This window comes from Harpia harpyja, chromosome 6 (genome assembly GCF_026419915.1).
Source record: "Harpia harpyja isolate bHarHar1 chromosome 6, bHarHar1 primary haplotype, whole genome shotgun sequence".
NCBI lineage: Eukaryota > Metazoa > Chordata > Aves > Accipitriformes > Accipitridae > Harpia > Harpia harpyja.
The window spans coordinates 55,224,792-55,244,544 of record NC_068945.1 but is presented as its reverse complement, the minus strand read 5'-3'; the positions used below and the strand labels follow the sequence as shown (position 1 = coordinate 55,244,544).

General features: G+C 36.9%; 1 protein-coding gene across 2 annotated transcripts in view; it reads left to right on the top strand.

Annotated features, from left to right (window-relative positions):
* The window catches only part of PIK3CG (phosphatidylinositol-4,5-bisphosphate 3-kinase catalytic subunit gamma), a 35,429-nt gene extending 16,348 nt beyond the window's left edge, over positions 1–19,081 (top strand). For both annotated transcript variants that reach the window (XM_052789791.1, XM_052789792.1), the window contains exons 5-11: positions 851–954; positions 3,298–3,444; positions 4,691–4,781; positions 8,909–9,039; positions 9,650–9,761; positions 11,714–11,871; positions 17,041–19,081. In XM_052789791.1, the coding sequence (XP_052645751.1) occupies positions 851–954; positions 3,298–3,444; positions 4,691–4,781; positions 8,909–9,039; positions 9,650–9,761; positions 11,714–11,871; positions 17,041–17,322 (1,025 nt within the window). In that variant the 3' untranslated portion in view covers positions 17,323–19,081. The remainder of the gene's footprint in view (positions 1–850; positions 955–3,297; positions 3,445–4,690; positions 4,782–8,908; positions 9,040–9,649; positions 9,762–11,713; positions 11,872–17,040) is intronic.
* Positions 19,082–19,753: the final 672 nt, after the last annotated feature.

Here is a 19,753-nt window from a genome sequence, read left to right as displayed (position 1 = left end):
TTTTACAACAGTGTTCTGGTCTTTGTCTTAACGAAGGGTAATACCCAGTGTATTGCTTATGCTGCTAACGCCTGCTAGCTGAGGTGAACAGAGTGCATCATATGTAGTATAATGCATATTGTTCTAAGCTGAAGATTCAGAAGCTTGAAGTTTTATGAATGAAGAGATTCAGTTTATATACAAAAATTAAAATTCTTGTTCGTATAAATATACAGCAGATTGTCTTCTTACTGGAATGTGAGATTAACAAGGCTGCACTATGAAAGCGGTTTTAGGAGGATAGGAAATTCAGTATCTCTATAGTTGGAGTCCTTATGATTACAGTATAATTGATTCCAAGAATTCAAAAGCCATGAGTCTTTCTGCAAGAGCAATGAGGTAGGTCAAAATAATACTGGAAAATGCGAGGTGCTTTTAAATGCCTCCTCCTCCTGAGCCTTTGGGGTCGATAGTTCAACATTTCCATGGCAGTTATAAGGGCAAAATATTTTTTGGTGTGTTGTGCTGTGTTTTGTTTTTTAAATGAAAGGTGACACATTTAACGCAATCTCCTAAGTCTTCAGAAGAACACCAAGCACTGTGCAGTGCTTCTAACACTGCATAGAGGGCACATGACTTGTGAGGTGCTTGAAGACTTTACCTTTAGGTATCTGAAACAGCCTTGACCATTAATAGTCCAAGTTAAAGAGTCTTTCTCCGTTCCTCAAATCAGGAGATCCTTGAGGAAAGCAATTTTAAAAGTAGCTAAATGGAGGTGGTTTTTAGCTAAATCATGATGCTTATCAAGTTTGATTAACTTTTTTGCCTTCCAACTTCTGATTTCATTGTGTTTTCTTACTTGTAATTGCAGTTATTGCACAGCTGAGACAAAAGCTTGAAAAACTACAGAGCAGCAGACTTCCAGAAAGTTTTAGGGTTCCATATGATCCTGGGCTAAGAGCAGGAGCCCTAGTGGTAAGTATATTCTGAGTTTCTACAAATACTTTTTGAAAAAATTCTCCTATTTGCAAGTATGTGTCATTTGGTAGAATTTTTTGCTAATATTTCTAAAGGTCTTATTTCACTGTGAATGCAATGACATTTAATGGACTCAGTAGGTTTTTGTTGCCAAAGCTTTCGGCATTTTTCTAAATGTAATAACATACCACCATGCCCTAAAAAAATGCAACAACCCATAAAATCCTAATCATTAAATGGCAATTATGATTTTTCCATTAGTTTAATCTGGGTTTTAACCAGATAACTGACTTTTTTACATTAAATACCTGTATAAATGTTTTATCTGACTTCAGGGACTTTGTGATATTCAGTTTATGCTCCTCCAGTTACTTTCTCTGTCTTACCCTGATTCATATCTGTCATTAAGGTTTAGGTCCAGACCTTCATCTTACTAACAAAAATGTCCACCTTGGCTATTTCTGATTTTTCAGTATCTCTATGTTGCTTTTGTTGCTTTTATTAGAAAGTACATTAAGATTTTGTTAGAAATACATTAAGAAACACTTGGGTTTTTCTGTGTTGCTGCCTCCAGTTTTGTGGTGAGATTACAGTGGCTTGTGTCAACTCAGAGTTAAAAACAAGATTAATAAATCAGCAGATGTGTAGTGAAAGGGAATTGACTCATATATCTACTATGCAATGTGAAGTTTGGGTAAAAAAGCACAGTGAAGATCCTTGGATTCATTTGATGTGCAGCAAGGAGCCTACAAGAAGAGAATCCCTTGATTTTTCTCTTAGCTAAGGAGAGACAAACCACCCAACCTAAGGAGTTGCTGAATAGTAGGGTACTCATTTGGGTAACTGATGTTAGTTGTCTGGCCATGTTTCTGTTAAATAAACCTGTGTCTTGATCGACAGGCTGTAAGCTCGTCTGTCTTCAAAGCTAGTCTATCTTCAAGCTGAGAGAGTTAAACACCTCCTAGTTGGGCATGACTGAGGTACTGTCAGTGCAGAAGTCAATACAAACATTGTTTACTCAGAAATACAGAATTTGTGGCTTCTTAAATATTATTTTCTTGATTGTATTTTTCTCTCTTTAGTCTTTTGTGTGCAGAAATCACCAACTGCATGACAAAAAGTGAATTTCAAAATAAAATAAAATAATAAAATAATAATAAAATCTTTCTGGATTTTCTAGTTTTCCTTCGCTTAGGAAGTATGCAGCCCTACCAGGACCTTCCTAGATGAAGGAAGCGATAGATTTGCAAGGGAAGGTAGCTATGTCCAAAAATAGATGGGTTAGAGCCTTTTTTTTTTTTCTCCCAAACTATATGAATAAAAATATTTGATATAACAAATGCATTGATAAGCTTTCATTTCATCTTCATTCTAGCAAGTGCTACTTGTCCATAATCTTCAAACCCTGAAATTGGACTAGTCTAAAGGAAATATTAGAAGCAAAATCAGCGTTTCTAATAAGTTCAAAGTTTTGACAACTTCTTTCCTTTTTAAAAATAAGGATAGTAAAAACTGTTTTGTTTTAAACTACAAGCTCAGAACCTCAATCTATGAAAAATATTCTTCTCTGATGTCATTGATTCTGTCAGCTCTCAAACACTAATGTGCAATTGTTTTTATTATTTTAGATGGCTTTATTGTACATAGTAACATTCAACAATGAACCAAGAATTCCAGAATAGAAAGTATTACATACTACAGTTGTATTAGACATAACTAGTTGAGAAAACATTTTAAATAATCAATTTCAGTAGTTTCAGTGCTGAATTTCTCAAGAATAAAAATGTAATAAAACTAAATAGGGAATTTATTTTTCATTTTATGAATGATTATGTTAAATTAGTTTCACAAATGCCGTTTTCCCCATGAATATGAATGATTTGCTAAGGGAATTTAATCAAGCAATCTGGAATAACTGAAGTTGCTAGAAGTCACAAGGGTGGATGATGCAGTAAATTGCATTGGACGGTGATTATGTTCCGGTTTTGCAAAGCACTTGTCAGAGTGCTGTTGTGAGGGTCCATTATTTGCCAGTTTTGTCAGAATCTCTTATTCTTGGTTTAAAAGGGTTTTCTTCTGTCTGAAGCAGATTTACAAGCTAAATCCAGTTTTGGAGAGTCAAGGCATGCTTTTTCCTTTATCATGCACAGTGTTAAAAGTTGTGCAGGTTCAGTGAGGCTTTATGTGGCAATTGAATACCATTGCTTACATGTGCTTTCGGTGTGTTTCTTGTGGTATAACTGATTGGAAGTTGGTAAGCTACTCTGTAGCTGGTGTGTAAAAAGGTTAGTTGTGTTGATGTTGGAGTACAATGGCTAGCAATAAATGTGTCTTTCACAGATAGAAAAATGCAAAGTAATGGCATCTAAGAAGAAGCCCCTCTGGCTTGAGTTTAAATGTGCAGATCCAACAGCTCTATCAAATGAAACCATAGGCATAATCTTCAAACATGGAGATGACCTCCGTCAGGACATGCTTATTTTACAGGTATGATAGCTAAAATGTATAAAATCAATAACGTGAATATTTTAAAATATTTAAAAATCATTTTACTTTTCAGAAGTGTGTATACCTTATCTTTACTGTCCATATGAAATACAAGGTTGTCTTTTGTTTTATAAACTGTGTATGACAAGGCTGACATCAAAACTGGATCTTCATTCTTGTACTACAGTTTTTTATGTTACTGTATTGCGGGTTAAACCCAGTCGGATGGGGAAAGAGGAAAGGAAGAGTAAAAACAAGAAAACTTGTGGGTTGAGATAAAAATTGTTTAATAAGCAAAGGAGAAGTGGAAGAAGAGAGAAAGAAAACAAAACAAGTGATGCAAAGACAGTCACTCACCACATCTCATGGGTAGACCAATGCCCAGCCAGTTCCTGCACAAAAGATAGTTAACCCACCTAACCCCCTTCCTCACTGTTTTATTGCTGAGCATGACATTATTCAGCATGGAATATTTCTTTGATTGGTTCAGGTCATCTGCCTGGTTGTGTCCCCTCCCAACCTCTTGTGCACTCCCAATCTACTCATAGTGGGGCAGAGTGAGAAACAGAGGCAGCCTGCTCTGCAAACACTGTTCAGCAGTAGCTGGAACATCAGTGTGTTACCAGCATTGCTTTGGTCACAAACCTAAACCACAGCACCATACGAGCTGCTCTGAAGAAAATTAACTTCATCCCAGCCAGATCCAGTACACACTTTTACCCTGTTTTCTCCTGTCATGTGCCATACATACTTCACATTTTGGTGTTCTAGAGAAGGAATCTTATTTAGTACAAGATGGCATGTTTTTCTGATGAAGCGTTTTTACCATTTATTTATGCAATGGGTGAAGTTAAAATTAAAAAGAAATCGGTAGGTAGCATTGCTCTAGTAATATTTCAGTGATTGTTCTGATAAACTGGTTTGTTAGCGCTTTTGGGGGTATTTATGGGAAAAAATGGACATACTTGCTAATGTATTCAATCTCAGCTCATGTAGAAATCATACAATATATTTATTAATACTTTATAAAACAGTAGAGTTTGCCTGGGCACAGGACAGATGAGGAAATATAAACCCTGGTTCTGTAACTGATAATCTTAAATGGCTGCACACTTTCTGTATATATCTTAATCTGTAAAATAGACAAGTTTAGCCCCACCTCAGAAGTCTGGGTAGTGTTATTTGTGTGAGTAATAAGTAATGTCCAAATAATTTGAAATAACTCAGCGTATACATTTGTTACTAGATTCTTCGAATTATGGAATCCATTTGGGAAGCAGAATCCTTGGACCTCTGTTTGTTACCGTATGGTTGTATTTCTACAGGGAACAAAATAGGTATGTGATCACACTTACTGTGATTAGAAATTCAAAATACCATAGTTACAGAACTTACATATAGGAGAACTATTCTAGTATGCGCTGTAGTCCTGAGATAAATAGCAGTTTATTACACTTTCTGTGAGCAGCCTTCAGTTGTGTCTTAGCAATAGTTTCTGCCCTTCTGATAGGTATCCTTCAACTGCTGTACTAGCTTACCTGACTGTGATTCCTGTGCAAGTCCAACTGTTTGGGTCCTGCTGCAAGTTTCTTTTTAATAACAATATTTGGTATGAAAAAGCAGTGAGAGTGAGTGACTTATTCAAGATGTGGTTTAATGTGTTCATAAGAATAAAATAGAGGAAAGAGTTAAAATAGCAAAACATTTATGGTTTTTTCCAACCTAAAGCTTCATACTCTATACTACATGGAAGCAACAGCATTACTCAACAGGACGCTCAGGCAATATTTCTCAGGGGGTATTAGTTCCTGCAGCACAGATGATCTGTTTTCCAGAATTTGTGGTGGGCGAAATCAAGTAGTTGCTTACAAAGCTTCTGGAGAACTGTGTGATGGTGTGTAGAGCAACCTGATCAGCTCTGGAAGAGTCCAATTACATCCAGAAATGCCAAACTGATGTATAATTTATACATCCAGATGGCTCCAAACTGACTTTTTTTGGTTGGATTTGCATATATTATGTACCCTCAGCACATCCACATTGCACAGTTTCCTAGTATCCAGATAAATACAGAATTGACTGTAGAGTCAATTTTGCTAAGCAGTTCTTGAACGATTGGTTAGAGGAAAGCCTCTTCAGTGTAGAAAAATTGGGCATGCCCAAATGAAGCTATTGTGCTGAAAAAATGCTTTGGCTGGTATAAACAGTGCGTCAGTGAGGTAGATTAGGAAGTACATCTCTGCCATTTACTTAAAGCTTGAACATGTGTAAAAATTGGCAAGTTTGTTAATTCCTGTCATCAGTGTAGCTGGCAGTGTGATAGTAACTGCATGGTTTGATAAAATAATGATAATATAAATATTGCTATGTGTCTCCCATGATCTCCAGCTTTTTAGTTCTTTTCTTTTTCAGCAATATATTTTGCTTTATGGAGCAAACAATAATGAACTGAATCCCAGTAAAATTAAGAACTCTTTTAGTATATATCTGTAAGGTACTTCCTCTCTAAAATCCGTTGCCACGTAAAATTTTTATCATCCTTTCTTTTGACTTCAGGATATCTCAGCAATGCAGAAAACCCAGACTCACTGATAAAATAATGGGTAGTGTGACAGAAAAGTTTCCTTTCTCCTAATATAAGTGTTTTTAAATTAAATAAATTATATTGATAGAATTCTAATAATAAAGGAAATGGGACATTATATATCAAAATACCAACTAACTGTAAATGTAAGGAGGGTTGGTTTTTCTCCTCTGCTTTAGATATGTTATAACAAACCTGATTTTTTACAGAGGTTTTTACTATTTAATTTAATTTTGTTTAAAAATCATCTAAAGACAATGTAATGCATTGAAATCATGGAGGAAGGTGGAGGAATTCTGCCAGTGATCCTAGCATTCTTGTATTCAAGTTACAGACTTCATTATTCCTTCATGAATTCTTAATTGACTCCCCATTCTTTTATCTCAAGGAAATAATTGTTTATTTTCCTATACGCATGGGGGAGATGTAAGCATCACAGTAGGGGCGTGGTTAATCACAAAAAGACTCCGGTTCAGTTTGCTGAGAATACCTGCAGCCTATATTAGTAATACCTAATGTGGGACACTTTGATGTAGACCTTATGCGTGTTTGGAACAAAACCAAAGAGTAGTGGCATGCAAATGTTCTTTCACAATATTGATATGTGGTCTTCTTCCAAGCTGCTTCTTCCCTCCCTCTTAATATTTCCACAGAACTTGGGGCAGTGTCTGTGTATTGACACAAGGACAGTACCCCATTCTACACTGAGCACAGGGAAACAGCCAGGTGCCTCACACCTGAGGCTGGCATCCCCTCCTCTGTAAAGCTTTCTCTGTCTGTTGGAGACATCCACATTCAACACTGTTTGCAATTTTGGAAACATCCCTCCTCTCCACTGCTGCTGCCAAATAGACCTCTGTAGGCGGAACTTTCTCTTCTATGTATCACTGGTAAAAGATCATACCCTATTCTCTCTCCCTTTGACACTGCCATATGTTCCCAGCTCTGCAAGGCAATTATCACTACTTACTATGCTGCATCACTGCCAAATTTAAGAAGTTCAAGCTGGCACTTAATGTAAGAGTCACCTGCTTTTGTACCGCAGATCCCCAGAAACACATAGCCTAGTGCATTTACTGCTGCACTTCCTCCCAATTGAACACAGCCCAGCTGCGATACTCTATCCCAGTTACTGAAGCCTTCTCTAGGACTAACCATACCTACCGAGAGGCATGCCTGTATTTAGAAGGATTTGCCAGTAGAGCTATACCATTCCAGCAGATAACTATTTTTACCACGATACCTTTAAAGTATTTACTTGGGCAGAATAAGCTGCACAACATTCTGTGTAGGTTTTATACCACTCTTTTGGCAGTGCAGTGGAGAATGATAAGTAAAAGGTTTTCATTAGCAGCTACTTTAAAATCTGGGGACCTTTCACACTGCAAATCAACATAGGTATGCTGGGAGAAGTTTTAAATGCAAGGGGAAGCAGAAGACGCCTCCTGCAACAGCTCTGCTCCCCGGGAATCAAGGAGCTGTTGGCCAGTAGAGGGAGATTTGTGAGCGCAGGCAGGGGAAGCCTTTTCAACAGCTGGAATGTGATCTGGAGCTTGCTCCCAGGAGGAAAACAACAGCTTGACAAGCACAGACCGAAATGCAGAGCTTTTTAATTTGGTGGTATTGGCGGTGGGTTTTGGATGTCATATTTCCACAATAGTTTTATTACAAACAAATCCAGGCCACTGTCAAGACAGAAGAGATACCTCCAGGGGGTATTCAGCCATGAATTCAGCCATGCGTGGAAGGCAGGGGCAGGGAGAGATTACTGCATTGTTACTCTGTTACTGAAAAATTTGCACATAATTCAGTAATTGCAAAAGGGTAGTACTGTGAATAGATAGAAATTCATCTGCTTCAGAGAGAGAGTCAAAGTGAAACCGAATCAGAAACTGCTTTGAATCCCTTTGGGGAGAAAGGGATATTTTTGTTTGCTTGCTGTCTTTGAGCTGGAGCTGAAGCCAGGATTTTACCTAGAAGACACTGTTGAACTTGAACCAGAGGAAGAAAATAAAATATTTCCAGTTACCAAATAAGTTCAACTAAAATCTGACCTTCCCCCATACAGGCACGCCTAGTACAAGGGCAGACTGCATTTGCTAGTCTTGGCTACAATGCAGAGTTGTGTTGCAGCCTCTGCTTCTGCTTTTCTCTCTAGCTTCCCCTTCATCGCATGCCATGTTAGTATGAACAGTACAAGTCCTTGTTTCTGCACCGTATTGCTGTGATGTGCTGATTTGCCTTTGTGAGGTTCTGTTCAGTTTAGGGACCGTTCAGTTTAGGGACCGACCTCTGGGCCCCAACAGCCAGAGCTTTCCACCAGCAATCCCACTGGTACACCTCACTGTGTACTGATATTTCTGAACCTTTCTGTGCCTATGCACACTTAAGCTTAAATTGGATTTACTGCAGGAGGGCCAGCTCTGTTCCTCTGCCACAACTCTGGCAACACATGCATCCCTAGGCTGCTGCAACGGTGCAGCTTCTCTTCAGCTCCTCAAATTTGTGAACTTGGAGAGAAGCTGGTGGGAATGTGAATGGTACCTGGGCTTCTGCAGGGGATCAGGACAGGAGGTAGTTCCTCTCCTTGGGAAAAGCCTTATACAGAGAGTCCCCACTCATCATGTAATTCTTTCCATTTTAAAAGGTTTTACGTTCTCATGGAGGAGTTTAGGATGCCAGGCTAGTTACGAGCCCTGGCTGGTTTCTGCTGGGAATGAATAAGAACCACCGTTGCTTGTAAAATAAATCTCTGCTCACAACCTATAAAATTCTGCAGTTGATTTAAAACCCACAGTTTTAAATTTAATTTTGCATATTTTTAAGATGCTTTGATATAAATTTAATAACTTCTTTTAACTTCTTCCTTGTTTTCTCTAGGAATGATTGAAATTGTGAAAGATGCTACAACAATTGCCAAAATTCAGCAGAGTACAGTTGGCAACACTGGTGCATTTAAGGATGAAATACTAAACCAGTGGCTCAAGGAAAGATGCATGATTGAAGAGAAGGTGAGTTCTTTGAATTTTTAAGTAGGATTTTCAAATGCACCCTACTAATTCAGAGGCACAGAGCCCATACGGTTGTGTTTGTGTTACTTACATGAGTTTGAAAAATCCATTCATTTTCCCTGTACTCTGTCGTGGGTGTCTGTGAAAGAGCCTTTAGTATCCAGCTGGCAGCCAAGGTCCTGAGAAACAAGGTGCTTTAGAAATGACTCCTTTGTTAGTGGTATTTAGAAGTGATACATGAGGAGCAGATTGAAAGGACATCTAGGAACACTGGAAGGCAGTGTGGTTTCAGAGGATTTAAATACAGGTTTGGGTACTCACAATTCCTTTGCTTCGGTAGGTCCACTGACCTGCTGGAGCTTTCTGCCAGCTTTTTTTCTCAGAAAGCATGGGCAACTATATGCTTATTTTATTTGTGCTAAGGTACAGAGCCTGCTTGCACAGTACAGTGAGTGCAATGCAGGGCTCTGATCTTAATCTCTGCTGTGCAACGCTGTATTTTATAAGACAGTTTGTCTAACTGTTGATAGATACATGTCAACAGAAAGGCATATGACTGAACTGAGTTTCCAGCATTGGAGCATTTAACATCTCTAAGATTTATTTTCAGTTTCAGGCAGCTGTGGAAAGATTTGTTTATTCTTGTGCTGGATACTGTGTGGCAACCTTCGTACTTGGAATAGGAGACAGGCACAATGACAACATTATGATTACAGAAACAGGTGAGTTATTTTTTGAGAATTTCATAGAAGAAGTGGGGACTGTCTATACTTCATTAGATTTTTCTTTCATTTTAATAAATAATGCATTTAACAATGAATGAAGAGACACAATCCGGTTCTGTCAGCATTGCTTACAAGTTCAGGTCCTCCTGTGACATTGAAATGCATTGTCACCCCTTTTGGCCTTCATGTAGGCTCTAGATATTTATCATTAATAATACCGTTCTTTTCCAAGGACGAGTTTGTTACAAACTAAGTCATGAGGAATGTAAAACTAATTTTTTTAGTGTCTAGATCTAAGATGTAAAAACTAAAAAACTTTAAAAAGCAGACAGCTGTTCACCTGTCTGAAGTGTGGGTGTGGTTCTGACAGTGTTCAGTGGAACTGTATCTGTGTCAGAATTCAGATGTTACTGGACTGTTTTCACTTCCGAGGAACATAATTGCTTTATATACCTTTATAGAAAATCGTAGAAAATAAGTGTACACTGAGACTATTGGTTTTGCTACTGAAGTCTGTGGGATGGTTGCAATCCTCCTGAAAGAACCACAATTTTTTTGTATGACAAACTTTGGGAATTATTTCTGTAGCTGCACATTGGTTCATCCCTAATTTTACTTACCTATGGAAGTCCCAGAAAGGACCCCAGAATAAGCAGCACATATGGAGGAGTTTTATTTCATCTAAGAAATTAACTTCCAGTTTCATGATCCTCTTGCTTCATAATTAATCTTTACATAATGCTAAGAGACAGAAAATACTTTGGGGCTTAGGTAGAAGGCTGTATATTTAATATTAATTATATTATAGTTAAATTTTTACCAGTTGAAGGCTAGAGAGAGGTACCCTGAAGGCAGAAATGAGCTAATTGAAGACTACAGTAGAAAAGTTCACCAGAAGTCCTTGAGGAAAAGACGACAAAGAAATGCCTTAATTTCAACATTATGTATAATGTAATGCAATGTTAGTGACCATTGGCAGAAAATGAGGGGCAGGTCAGTAGAAAGGGAGACAGGGAAAAAAAGGTTATTCTGTTGTGGTCAAGAGCAGGTTTGCCTTAGAGTCTTTAACAGGAGCTGTCTTGAGCAACAGAAGCCAGAACAATGTCAGTCTGAGAGGTCTGCAGAGAGTGTCAGATTCAGTAGGTTGGGAGGACTTGGAAACTGGCTGAAATGCTGGAACATCTAAGGATGTTCCCCCTATGCATCACTGTTAAGTATCATCTTACATAATTTGATGTTTTATCTTTTTTTATACATGTACCACTATTACAAATCTGTGGTTTTTAGTAACCATACTCTTTTATCCTTACATCTTGTCTACCACTGAAAGTAATAAAGTAATCTGAAGAGTAGCAGCACACTCCAGTCCTGTAAGTGTAACGATCCTTAAAAGGGGTGTTTTTCATCGCTTTCCTGGGAACTGATACGCTACTACAATCTCAAAGTTATCCAAAGGGTGACAATGCAAACTTATTCTGCACAGTATAGTGTGGTTTAGAAATGGGTAATGCAGGTCTGCGAGGAAGAAGCATGTTCTAGTGAATTACATTAGCCAAGGAGCTGGATAGCACCAGAATCCCATGGGTATTTGAAACATAATCCACAAGCCTTTCCTATGTAGTGATGTGCTGGAAGCTGATTGTTATGGATCTGAGGCACAAGCTTTCCTTGGTTGATTTTTGAAAAGCTGTGAGTGTATGTTTAGAAAATACAGCAGTTCTGCCAGGTTTTTAACAACTGCCAAAGATAAATAAAAAGTAATTTTGCCAAGAGGATAGAATTATATATTTTTTTTAAAAAAGAGAGAAAATAGTCTTTTCTGATGAACTAAAGAGTGATCATATATACCCCCAAAAAAGAGGTTTTGGAATTATTGTGAATACAAGTAAGTGTTCTTGGCAGTTTATTGTATTTGAGCCTAACTGTAACAACTTCTTCTCTTTATGAAGGTAACCTTTTCCATATTGATTTTGGCCACATTCTTGGGAATTATAAAAGCTTCCTTGGAATTAATAAGGAAAGAGTTCCTTTTGTGCTGACTCCGGATTTTCTGTTTGTCATGGGGACTTCCGGAAAGAAGACAAGTCTCCATTTCCATAAATTTCAGGTAAAGAGTGAATATGTAGCTGCAAATCAATTAAGCAATGTTTTTTATGCTCTGAAATGAACATTAGTGCCTTAGTTTTCAAAGGTCTAGGCTCCTGGGTATTATGTTAATAAAATTTACTGAATCATCATACAATTCCGGGATATTTTAGGCCCAATGAAGAGCAAAAATTATCTGTAGGATTATGGGAACTAGAATTCAAACATCAACAAAGCCACATTGAAAAACTTCAGTTAGCAGCAGACTAGATAGGCAGTCCTTTCTTTGTTTCTTGTCTTTTTTGAAAATCCTTTGTAGAGGGCTTCAGTATTTGTGCAGTTAGAGGAGACTCATAGCACTAAGTGGAACCTTCTGTGTAGCACAAGCAGGTGCAAGGCATTCCTCAGCTGGCTTTGCCAGTGTTATTCCCTCGCAATTCTGCCCTCATATTCTGGGGCTTGGACTACTGCATCTGAATAGAAATCTGCAGTGACCTTAAGCTATGTCAGATTCTGGTTTTGTGAAGTGGGTGGACTTAATGCTCTGAAAGAAAAGAATGGCGTTAAAAATCTATTCTATTGCAGCTTCTATTTGAAATTGAGCCCCTCCGAAACAGTTTTGATTTTTCAAGCTTGTGTAGGACCTAGGTGAGGAGGGAGCAAAGCAAAATGCTGTTTAGTATGTTTAATGAAATGGTTGAGAGCGTGGCTGAGCAGAAATAAATGGATGTCTGGGGTGTTATTCCTGTGCTTATCTTTAGGGACTTTAAATAAGTGCCTGATTAGAAAGCGGGTTCCCTGTAATAACAAAAGAAAAAGTCTCCTCCAGAGTGTGAGTCAAAGCAAAAGCCTAACTTAGATGTTCTGGATTCCCTGTGGATGAACCAGTGTCTCTGTCCTGGTAAGGAGTCTGGTTTTCTAACCTGAGTACCTAATTAAGGTTCTTAATGCTGGATAGTGAATATGTCCCTTTGAACATGTATATGATTGTACAGCAAATAACAAGGCAGTTGTCATCCTTGAGCCCAGACTTCTAAAAATAACTAAGGAACCAGGTGCGATTTTTGAGTCTTTGTTTTGTGCAAAGACTAGCTTTATCACAGTGCAGGTGTTTTGATGGGGGCTTGTAGCTCAAAAGATTTAAGAGCAGTGTGGGATTTGCTATGGGAGCGGAATGCTAAGCCCATGTTCTCAGAGAAGCCTGTGAGCTGTGCTGCATACAGGAAAGATGCTGTTGCCGCAGCTGTAAGCCATGTGCAAGTGTGGAGCTGAAACACCACTCTAGGGTATGCCATTTCATAGAAGAGCTCTGTTCTGGAAGCAGAAAATAGTTGAAAATGTGAAAGTGTGCTAATGGAGAATTGGAAGACTAGCAACCTATTAGTGTCTGCAGTGACGTAATGTTGTGTTCGTATATATGGATCATCCGGCTTTTTAGAGAATATCTGACCTTTACTTCAGCAGCCCAAATACCAAAAGCAATAGGAGGTGATTTTGGTCTTAGCCTCTCTTCAACAAGCCATGCCTTCATCATACAGTCCTGGGTTTGACTGAATACACACTTGCTTACTCTGGTACGACTTTCTAAATACTGCTACCATCCCACTAATGCAGATGGTGTAGGAATGCCATGATAATGCCAGTATGATTTCCATTAGTGTCGTTAACCAAATGAAAGGTGATTCATGTCCTTTAGCTTTGTGAACTGTGACCATGAAATGTGACCTGGTCATTTTAAGTGGGATGATTTAGGCACAGACAACAATACTGACCAAAAAAAAAGTAAGTTCACGTACAGTTCTGCTGCATTAGACACTGTTTATAAACTGCTATTCCAGTAGTACATTAAAAGGCTTTTCTGTCTCAAAAACCAATAAAAAGAAAGTTAAAATACTTCCATTCAAGTAAAACAGTAACACAGAGCAAGATCTGCATCACATATTTTGCTGTAAAAAATATATGTTTTAATTATATGGTCACAGCACAAAAATAAACAAAATTATAGCTTCACTTTTCAACTGTTTCATCATGTTTCCTAATATTGAGGGATTCATTCAGTGTACTTCCTGACTCATTCATGTATTAATGGAAAAGTCTCAGCATTTATCCTTCATTAATTTTTAAGAGCATCTCTCATTACTTTGTACTTCAACTACATTAAAGTAGGTCGTACTTCAGAGGAATCCTTTGTTTTTTACAGGCTGTGGTGTTTTTGATATTTTAAAATACCTACTTTATTAAAAAATGTATTTCTTTGTCACCTATTGGGTACAGTTCCTACAGATGTGTTAGCCATAGCTCATATTGCAGGTGTCAGAGAAGGTTAATTAGACAAATAATTTTGACCGAAGTTCACTGCAACAGAGTATAGTTCATTATTAGTGAACTTCTAAAGCTGTCAGTGGCCTGGCAACTTTTCTGGAACAGCAATAAAGCTCATTCCTATTAGCTTTTAATCTAAATTTTGCTTCCCTTTTTGTTTGCGCTCGTTATGATAGTTTAATGAAAGTTAGAGGCCAGAAGTTATTAATGACATCACAGAAATGCTTAGTAGGAAGCAGTATTTAATGGTCTTTTGTCCTAATCACAAAAATGTATTTAAGCATGACTTAATCTGAGAATTTTTCTGTTCCATCTATGAATTTTTCAGCTGTCTTAGTACTGTCCAGATTTCTCTTGCTGTAGGTGTCATATGTGGTGGCATTTCCTTTCCAGCCTTTGGCTGAAACCCATGCAACTCTTTTACTCCTATATACATGCAACTTTTTCACTTCTTACTTGTAGAAACCCTTGGGAGAGCCTCATCTAAGATCTTCGTAGTCTTTTGAGCTTTGTCTACCTGCCTATTATTAGTTTGCCTAAAATTGTCTTTGCATTAGATTTTGAATGCATTTTTATTCATTATATTTAATTTGATTCATTATTTTTGCATTACTCTGCTGACTTGATAATACAGAGATCTGTATTTTCAATAATAATCAAATTCTTCTATACCATTTGTTTACAAAATCACATGTATTTGTCAAATAAAGGTGACAGAAAGCAGGAGGGTGTATAATTCATCACTGAAAAATACTTATTTGTAGTATACTGTACAGGGAAGGGATGGCCTATATAACAGAACTTGGAGACTTTATATTATAAAAATGCCTGACCTTTAGGATACTAATACTTAGGACAGTTTCAAGCTCTCAAAATAATTATTCTTTATTGTCTGTTGGACAAGGGATTTTGGTTTCTCCTCAGCTCCTCTCATTTTGCTGATGGCTTTAGATTAGTTAGCAGCTTTATCCTTAATCCCATGGTAAACATCTACATATCCTTGACACATATGTATGTGTTATTTTTGGTTCTCTCTGCCTCACTTAGAAGTCTAAAAATTAGTTTTCTTGGAAGATATTAATTCAAAACTCCATTCAGTTCCTGTCTGCATAAATAACTGTAACAGGCAGACACAGATTTTTTTAATCTTTTGAATTCCTGCAAGGACTGCCTTTGAGATGCAGTGATGCCAGGTTCTTGACTGCATAATTGTTTTTCTGTCTCAGACACCCGCAGTAGTGAGATGCATCATCCACAGAGAAATGTAAAACCTTCTTTGATACAACTATAAAGAGCTTTCATCGCTTTCATGGAAAACAAAACACACACTAACTCTTGTGACAAGATTTCCCTGTTTGAAGTTGATAAGTAGATACATAAGTAGAATTTCTCCCCCCCCCCCCTCCCCCCCCGCAGTGTTATGGAGAAACTAATCCCTGTGATAAGATGATGTTTTCTGTTGTAAATTGTGCTTTGACCATTGCAATTTATCTTCTGCTTCACTAGAGCTAAGCTAACATTAGAGTTCGTAAGTATGATCTTATTTCAGGACAGAATTTATTTGGAAACAGAGTGAAAGATTTAAGGGCCCAGGCAATAGGAAAAAAGAAACCCTAGAGATCTTCAACATATCATCTTCCTTCCTTAGTATCTTCCTAACCTGTCTGGTTGGTTGTCCTGGTGTTGCTGATGTGAACAGTGATAGATGTTAAGATTATTTGTGCACTTCTTACTGTTTCTAAGGAAGAAAAAAACTTGTACAACTTGTCAAAAATAGATGGTGTTCTAGAGGGCTGATGAGATTTGGTGGAACTTTAAATGAAAATATTTGGATTTCTTAAGCATTCTTTAATAAATTCATATACATTTGTGGAAAGGTAAAACTGAATATTTAATTGCGTGGAAATTAGCATTGCTTCAGCTTTGGTTTTAACAGCAACAACGTTCTTGGAAGTATTTTTCATCTTTTTGCATTACTGCATTGCAGGCTCAGTTTAACTTTCTAATATATGATTGAGTTCTTCATTGCGTTGTCTTTCTTAAGACGTTATTTCTAAAAGTAAATGAGTAATAAATTTAATCATTTCAGTTTACATATTAGTCACTTAGCATTAAATATTCTTTTAAAAAGCATTGCATGTTTTTCCAAGCTGCAGAAATTTCATTCTTCTAAAGGTTATGTTGTTAAGCACAAATTACTTACATATGGAAGTGAAAAAGCTATTAAAAAAAAAAAAATCTGTGGAATCCAATGTGACAGTACATAAACATAGAAGTCCTACAGCAAGGCAGTGTGCCTGAAAACTAGAGCTGTCAGCTGGAAAAATTTCCTAGAATACCAAGCCTGAAAAATCTTCTCCATTAAATAAGCTGTCACCTCTGCAAAGTTAATAGGCATCTATATAAAATGAAGAACAGTCCCCTGGAGGTGCTGCTTTATTCAATATCACTTGCCAGCCATGGTCTTTAAATGGGAACATACCAATTGGAAAGGAAGACAATGAATTACTGCTGTCTCTTTTAACAGCCACAGAAAGAGATTATACGACAGGGAAATTAATTTGAAATTTTGGTGAAGCTAAGGTTTTATGCTTTAGTAATTAATAAAATATTATTAAAAAGAGCCTTTAGTTTGTACACCAAACCAGTACTTTTTGCCCCAAAGTGTGGTAATGAATGAAGTAATACCGAGTGATGGATGCAGAAGTTCACTTCACATTTCTGCTCAGGTGAACAGCTCTGTTGGGTCTCCTCTCTCTGACATACTCGAGTGATTAAATAGCATTGGTTAATGAGAGTCCTGTGAAATTCCTACACTGTCCCTCTCAGTTCACCTCATCAATTAACAAAAAATTCTTCTCTCTTGTAGGATGTATGTGTGAAGGCTTATTTAGCTCTTCGACATCACACAAACCTGCTGATCATCCTGTTCTCCATGATGCTAATGACTGGAATGCCCCAATTAACCAGCAAAGAGGATATTGAATATATCCGGGATGCACTGACAGTAGGGAAAAGTGAAGAAGATGCCAAAAAGCATTTTCTTGATCAGATAGAGGTTTGCAGAGATAAGGGCTGGACTGTGCAATTTAACTGGTTTTTACATCTTGTGCTTGGAATCAAGCAAGGAGTAGAAAAGCATTCTGCTTAATATTTTATGTAAATTAACTGTGGGTGTGAATAGGAGGTTAGTGAGTCTACATGTTATTTATGAATTCTGAATAAATGAGCAGTCAAAATTGCCTTTACTTTGCTGGCAGCTTAAATGGATCTTCTAAAAAGGCAAGGACTTTTGCTCTGCCCCTCCAGAAGATCTTCTGCAGTTAAGTTTTTATTTTTCTTGGTTTTAATGTCTAATGACACTTCAAGTTGCTGGATTCTTTTAACTGGTTGCTCTGCTGATGTGGCCTGCATTTTTCTTGTTTTCTTTAGTAATAACGTGAGATAAATATGAAGGAGGAGCTTCAGTAAGATGATAACCTGCAAATTCAAACAGAAATCCCCTATGACATTACCTTAATTGTTCATGAAGTCAAGCCCTTCAAAAGCAGAAGAACCTATTTAAAATCTATGGTTATATTGAAATCCCTGTAGGCAATTCACTTCTTTCTCAGGATCGCTTACGCTGAAGTGTAGTTCACCCACATCCTTCTCTTTTGTCCCTTCCTTAACACTTTGTCCTTTTTGGATTTTTAATATGTTGTCAGCAGAAAACAGCTTTGGCTCTACCACTAGAGGAAATTACCTTACTATTATTGTAGCCTCCTGCATAGACAACTGAGCTTGACTGTCCTGCGAGGAGAACTTCATAGTTACCTGGAAGTTCCTCAGGTTTGAACCTGAAATTCTGAAGGTTTAATTTTGAAAGGTTTTTTACTGTACTTTTTTTAATGGGAAACATCCATATTATGTTACAGATCATATTCTTACTGTAAAGTTACTAAAATTCCACCTGTATAGTAAAAGATTTGTAGAAAAAGCAATGGTACTTCTTTATTCCTCAGAGAAAACTCCTTATGTAAGAGAAATTGACATTTTACCAAATATTTGAGAAACCCAAAGTTATTTATTCTTTGGTGATATATTTTCAGGATATACCTAGAAGGAATTAAATGTAATCTTTGAAATTGTGTATATTTTGCTATTTATTTTTAAATTCCTTAAGAGACTATACTACTGAAAAGCTATTTATGAAAGAAAAAAAAATCCTTATCTTTAATTTCAATATTTAAACTTAAAGGAGAAAAAAATGGGCAGTGTTAACTAGAATTGTAACTTCTCTACTGTAGGATGCCTGCAAATCATCAAGTCTGCCTATGGTAGGAAAGGAAAAAACATATAGCATGAATTAGTCTTTGACTTGAATTATTGTGGTATACTTCCTGCTAATTGATTTTTACCAAAGAGAGAAGATGGCTTACAATATTGCTTTTTTGCACTTGTGCCTGTGTAATTTCTTCTTTCATTGTAGTGTTACATGGGTTTTACATTACATATAAATGACTAACTGAATTTTTAATTCTGTTATCATTTGTTTTGATCATTTCACAGAACTGTTAAGATTTTAACTACTGCTACCACTGTTACTACTGAGTGTATTCTTGAAGGATTTTTAATAAATGTACTGTAATTGGTGTCTCAGTTATGAGATATAGCCAATCTATTCTTGAAGTGTAGATGTTTAATAGGTTACTGTGCGCAAGTATTTTTGATGTATATGGTAGACTCTAGTTAAGGAAATCTAAAAACTTAAAATGTAGAGTATTTTGTTGTTCTGTTACATTATTATTCCGTGCAAGATAGGCTTAAGACCGTACTAAAAAATAAACTAAATGGTGAATGTTGTCAGTAAAATGATATTTTTAGATTTGTATTTTATAGATCTGAAATAAATTGACATGCTCTATTCATCTGATTATCATTCATGAATAAGCAGCTTAGCCCAAAATACATGTAAATATTTTTTTATCCAGTTACTTAAAGACTATGTAATCTCAGTAAGAAATCATATTCAAAGTCCCCCTCAGAGGAATTTAGTTCCATATTAGTAACTCCATATGATGTTAGATATCTTAAATTTTAATAGTCTATAGTATTAGAATTGCAATTATTATAATTGTAAAATGTGAGTAGAATATTACCATCTTCTAAGAGCACTTTATTCATTCCTGGTTTGTTCTATAAAGAAAAAATCTGAGGATTTTAGTAAGTTCCTGGTTTTAAAAAGTAAGTAAATCTACTGCTAAATTTAACTCCAGCATGGGGAAATAAATGCTAATCCCAGCTTTAAGGGAAATGGCACTCTTGAAGCAGGCTCCATTTGCAGAAAATGGTCTATGAGAGACCTGCACCCAGAGGAAAGTGGTTTAGTTCTGCACTAAACTTAGACTGATGATTTTTATCAGCAGTTTACAATGTGCTCTATTGAATTGTATACAGTGTTTGTTACAGACATCTGAAACACCTCTGTGCTGAGCTAATTAGCAGACTTTCTCATTGCTTTCCTTGCCGGTGAAGCCTATGTTTGGGCTGCTTGTGCTGTGCTAAGCTGCCTTGTGCCTTCCTTTGAACACCCGCTCTGC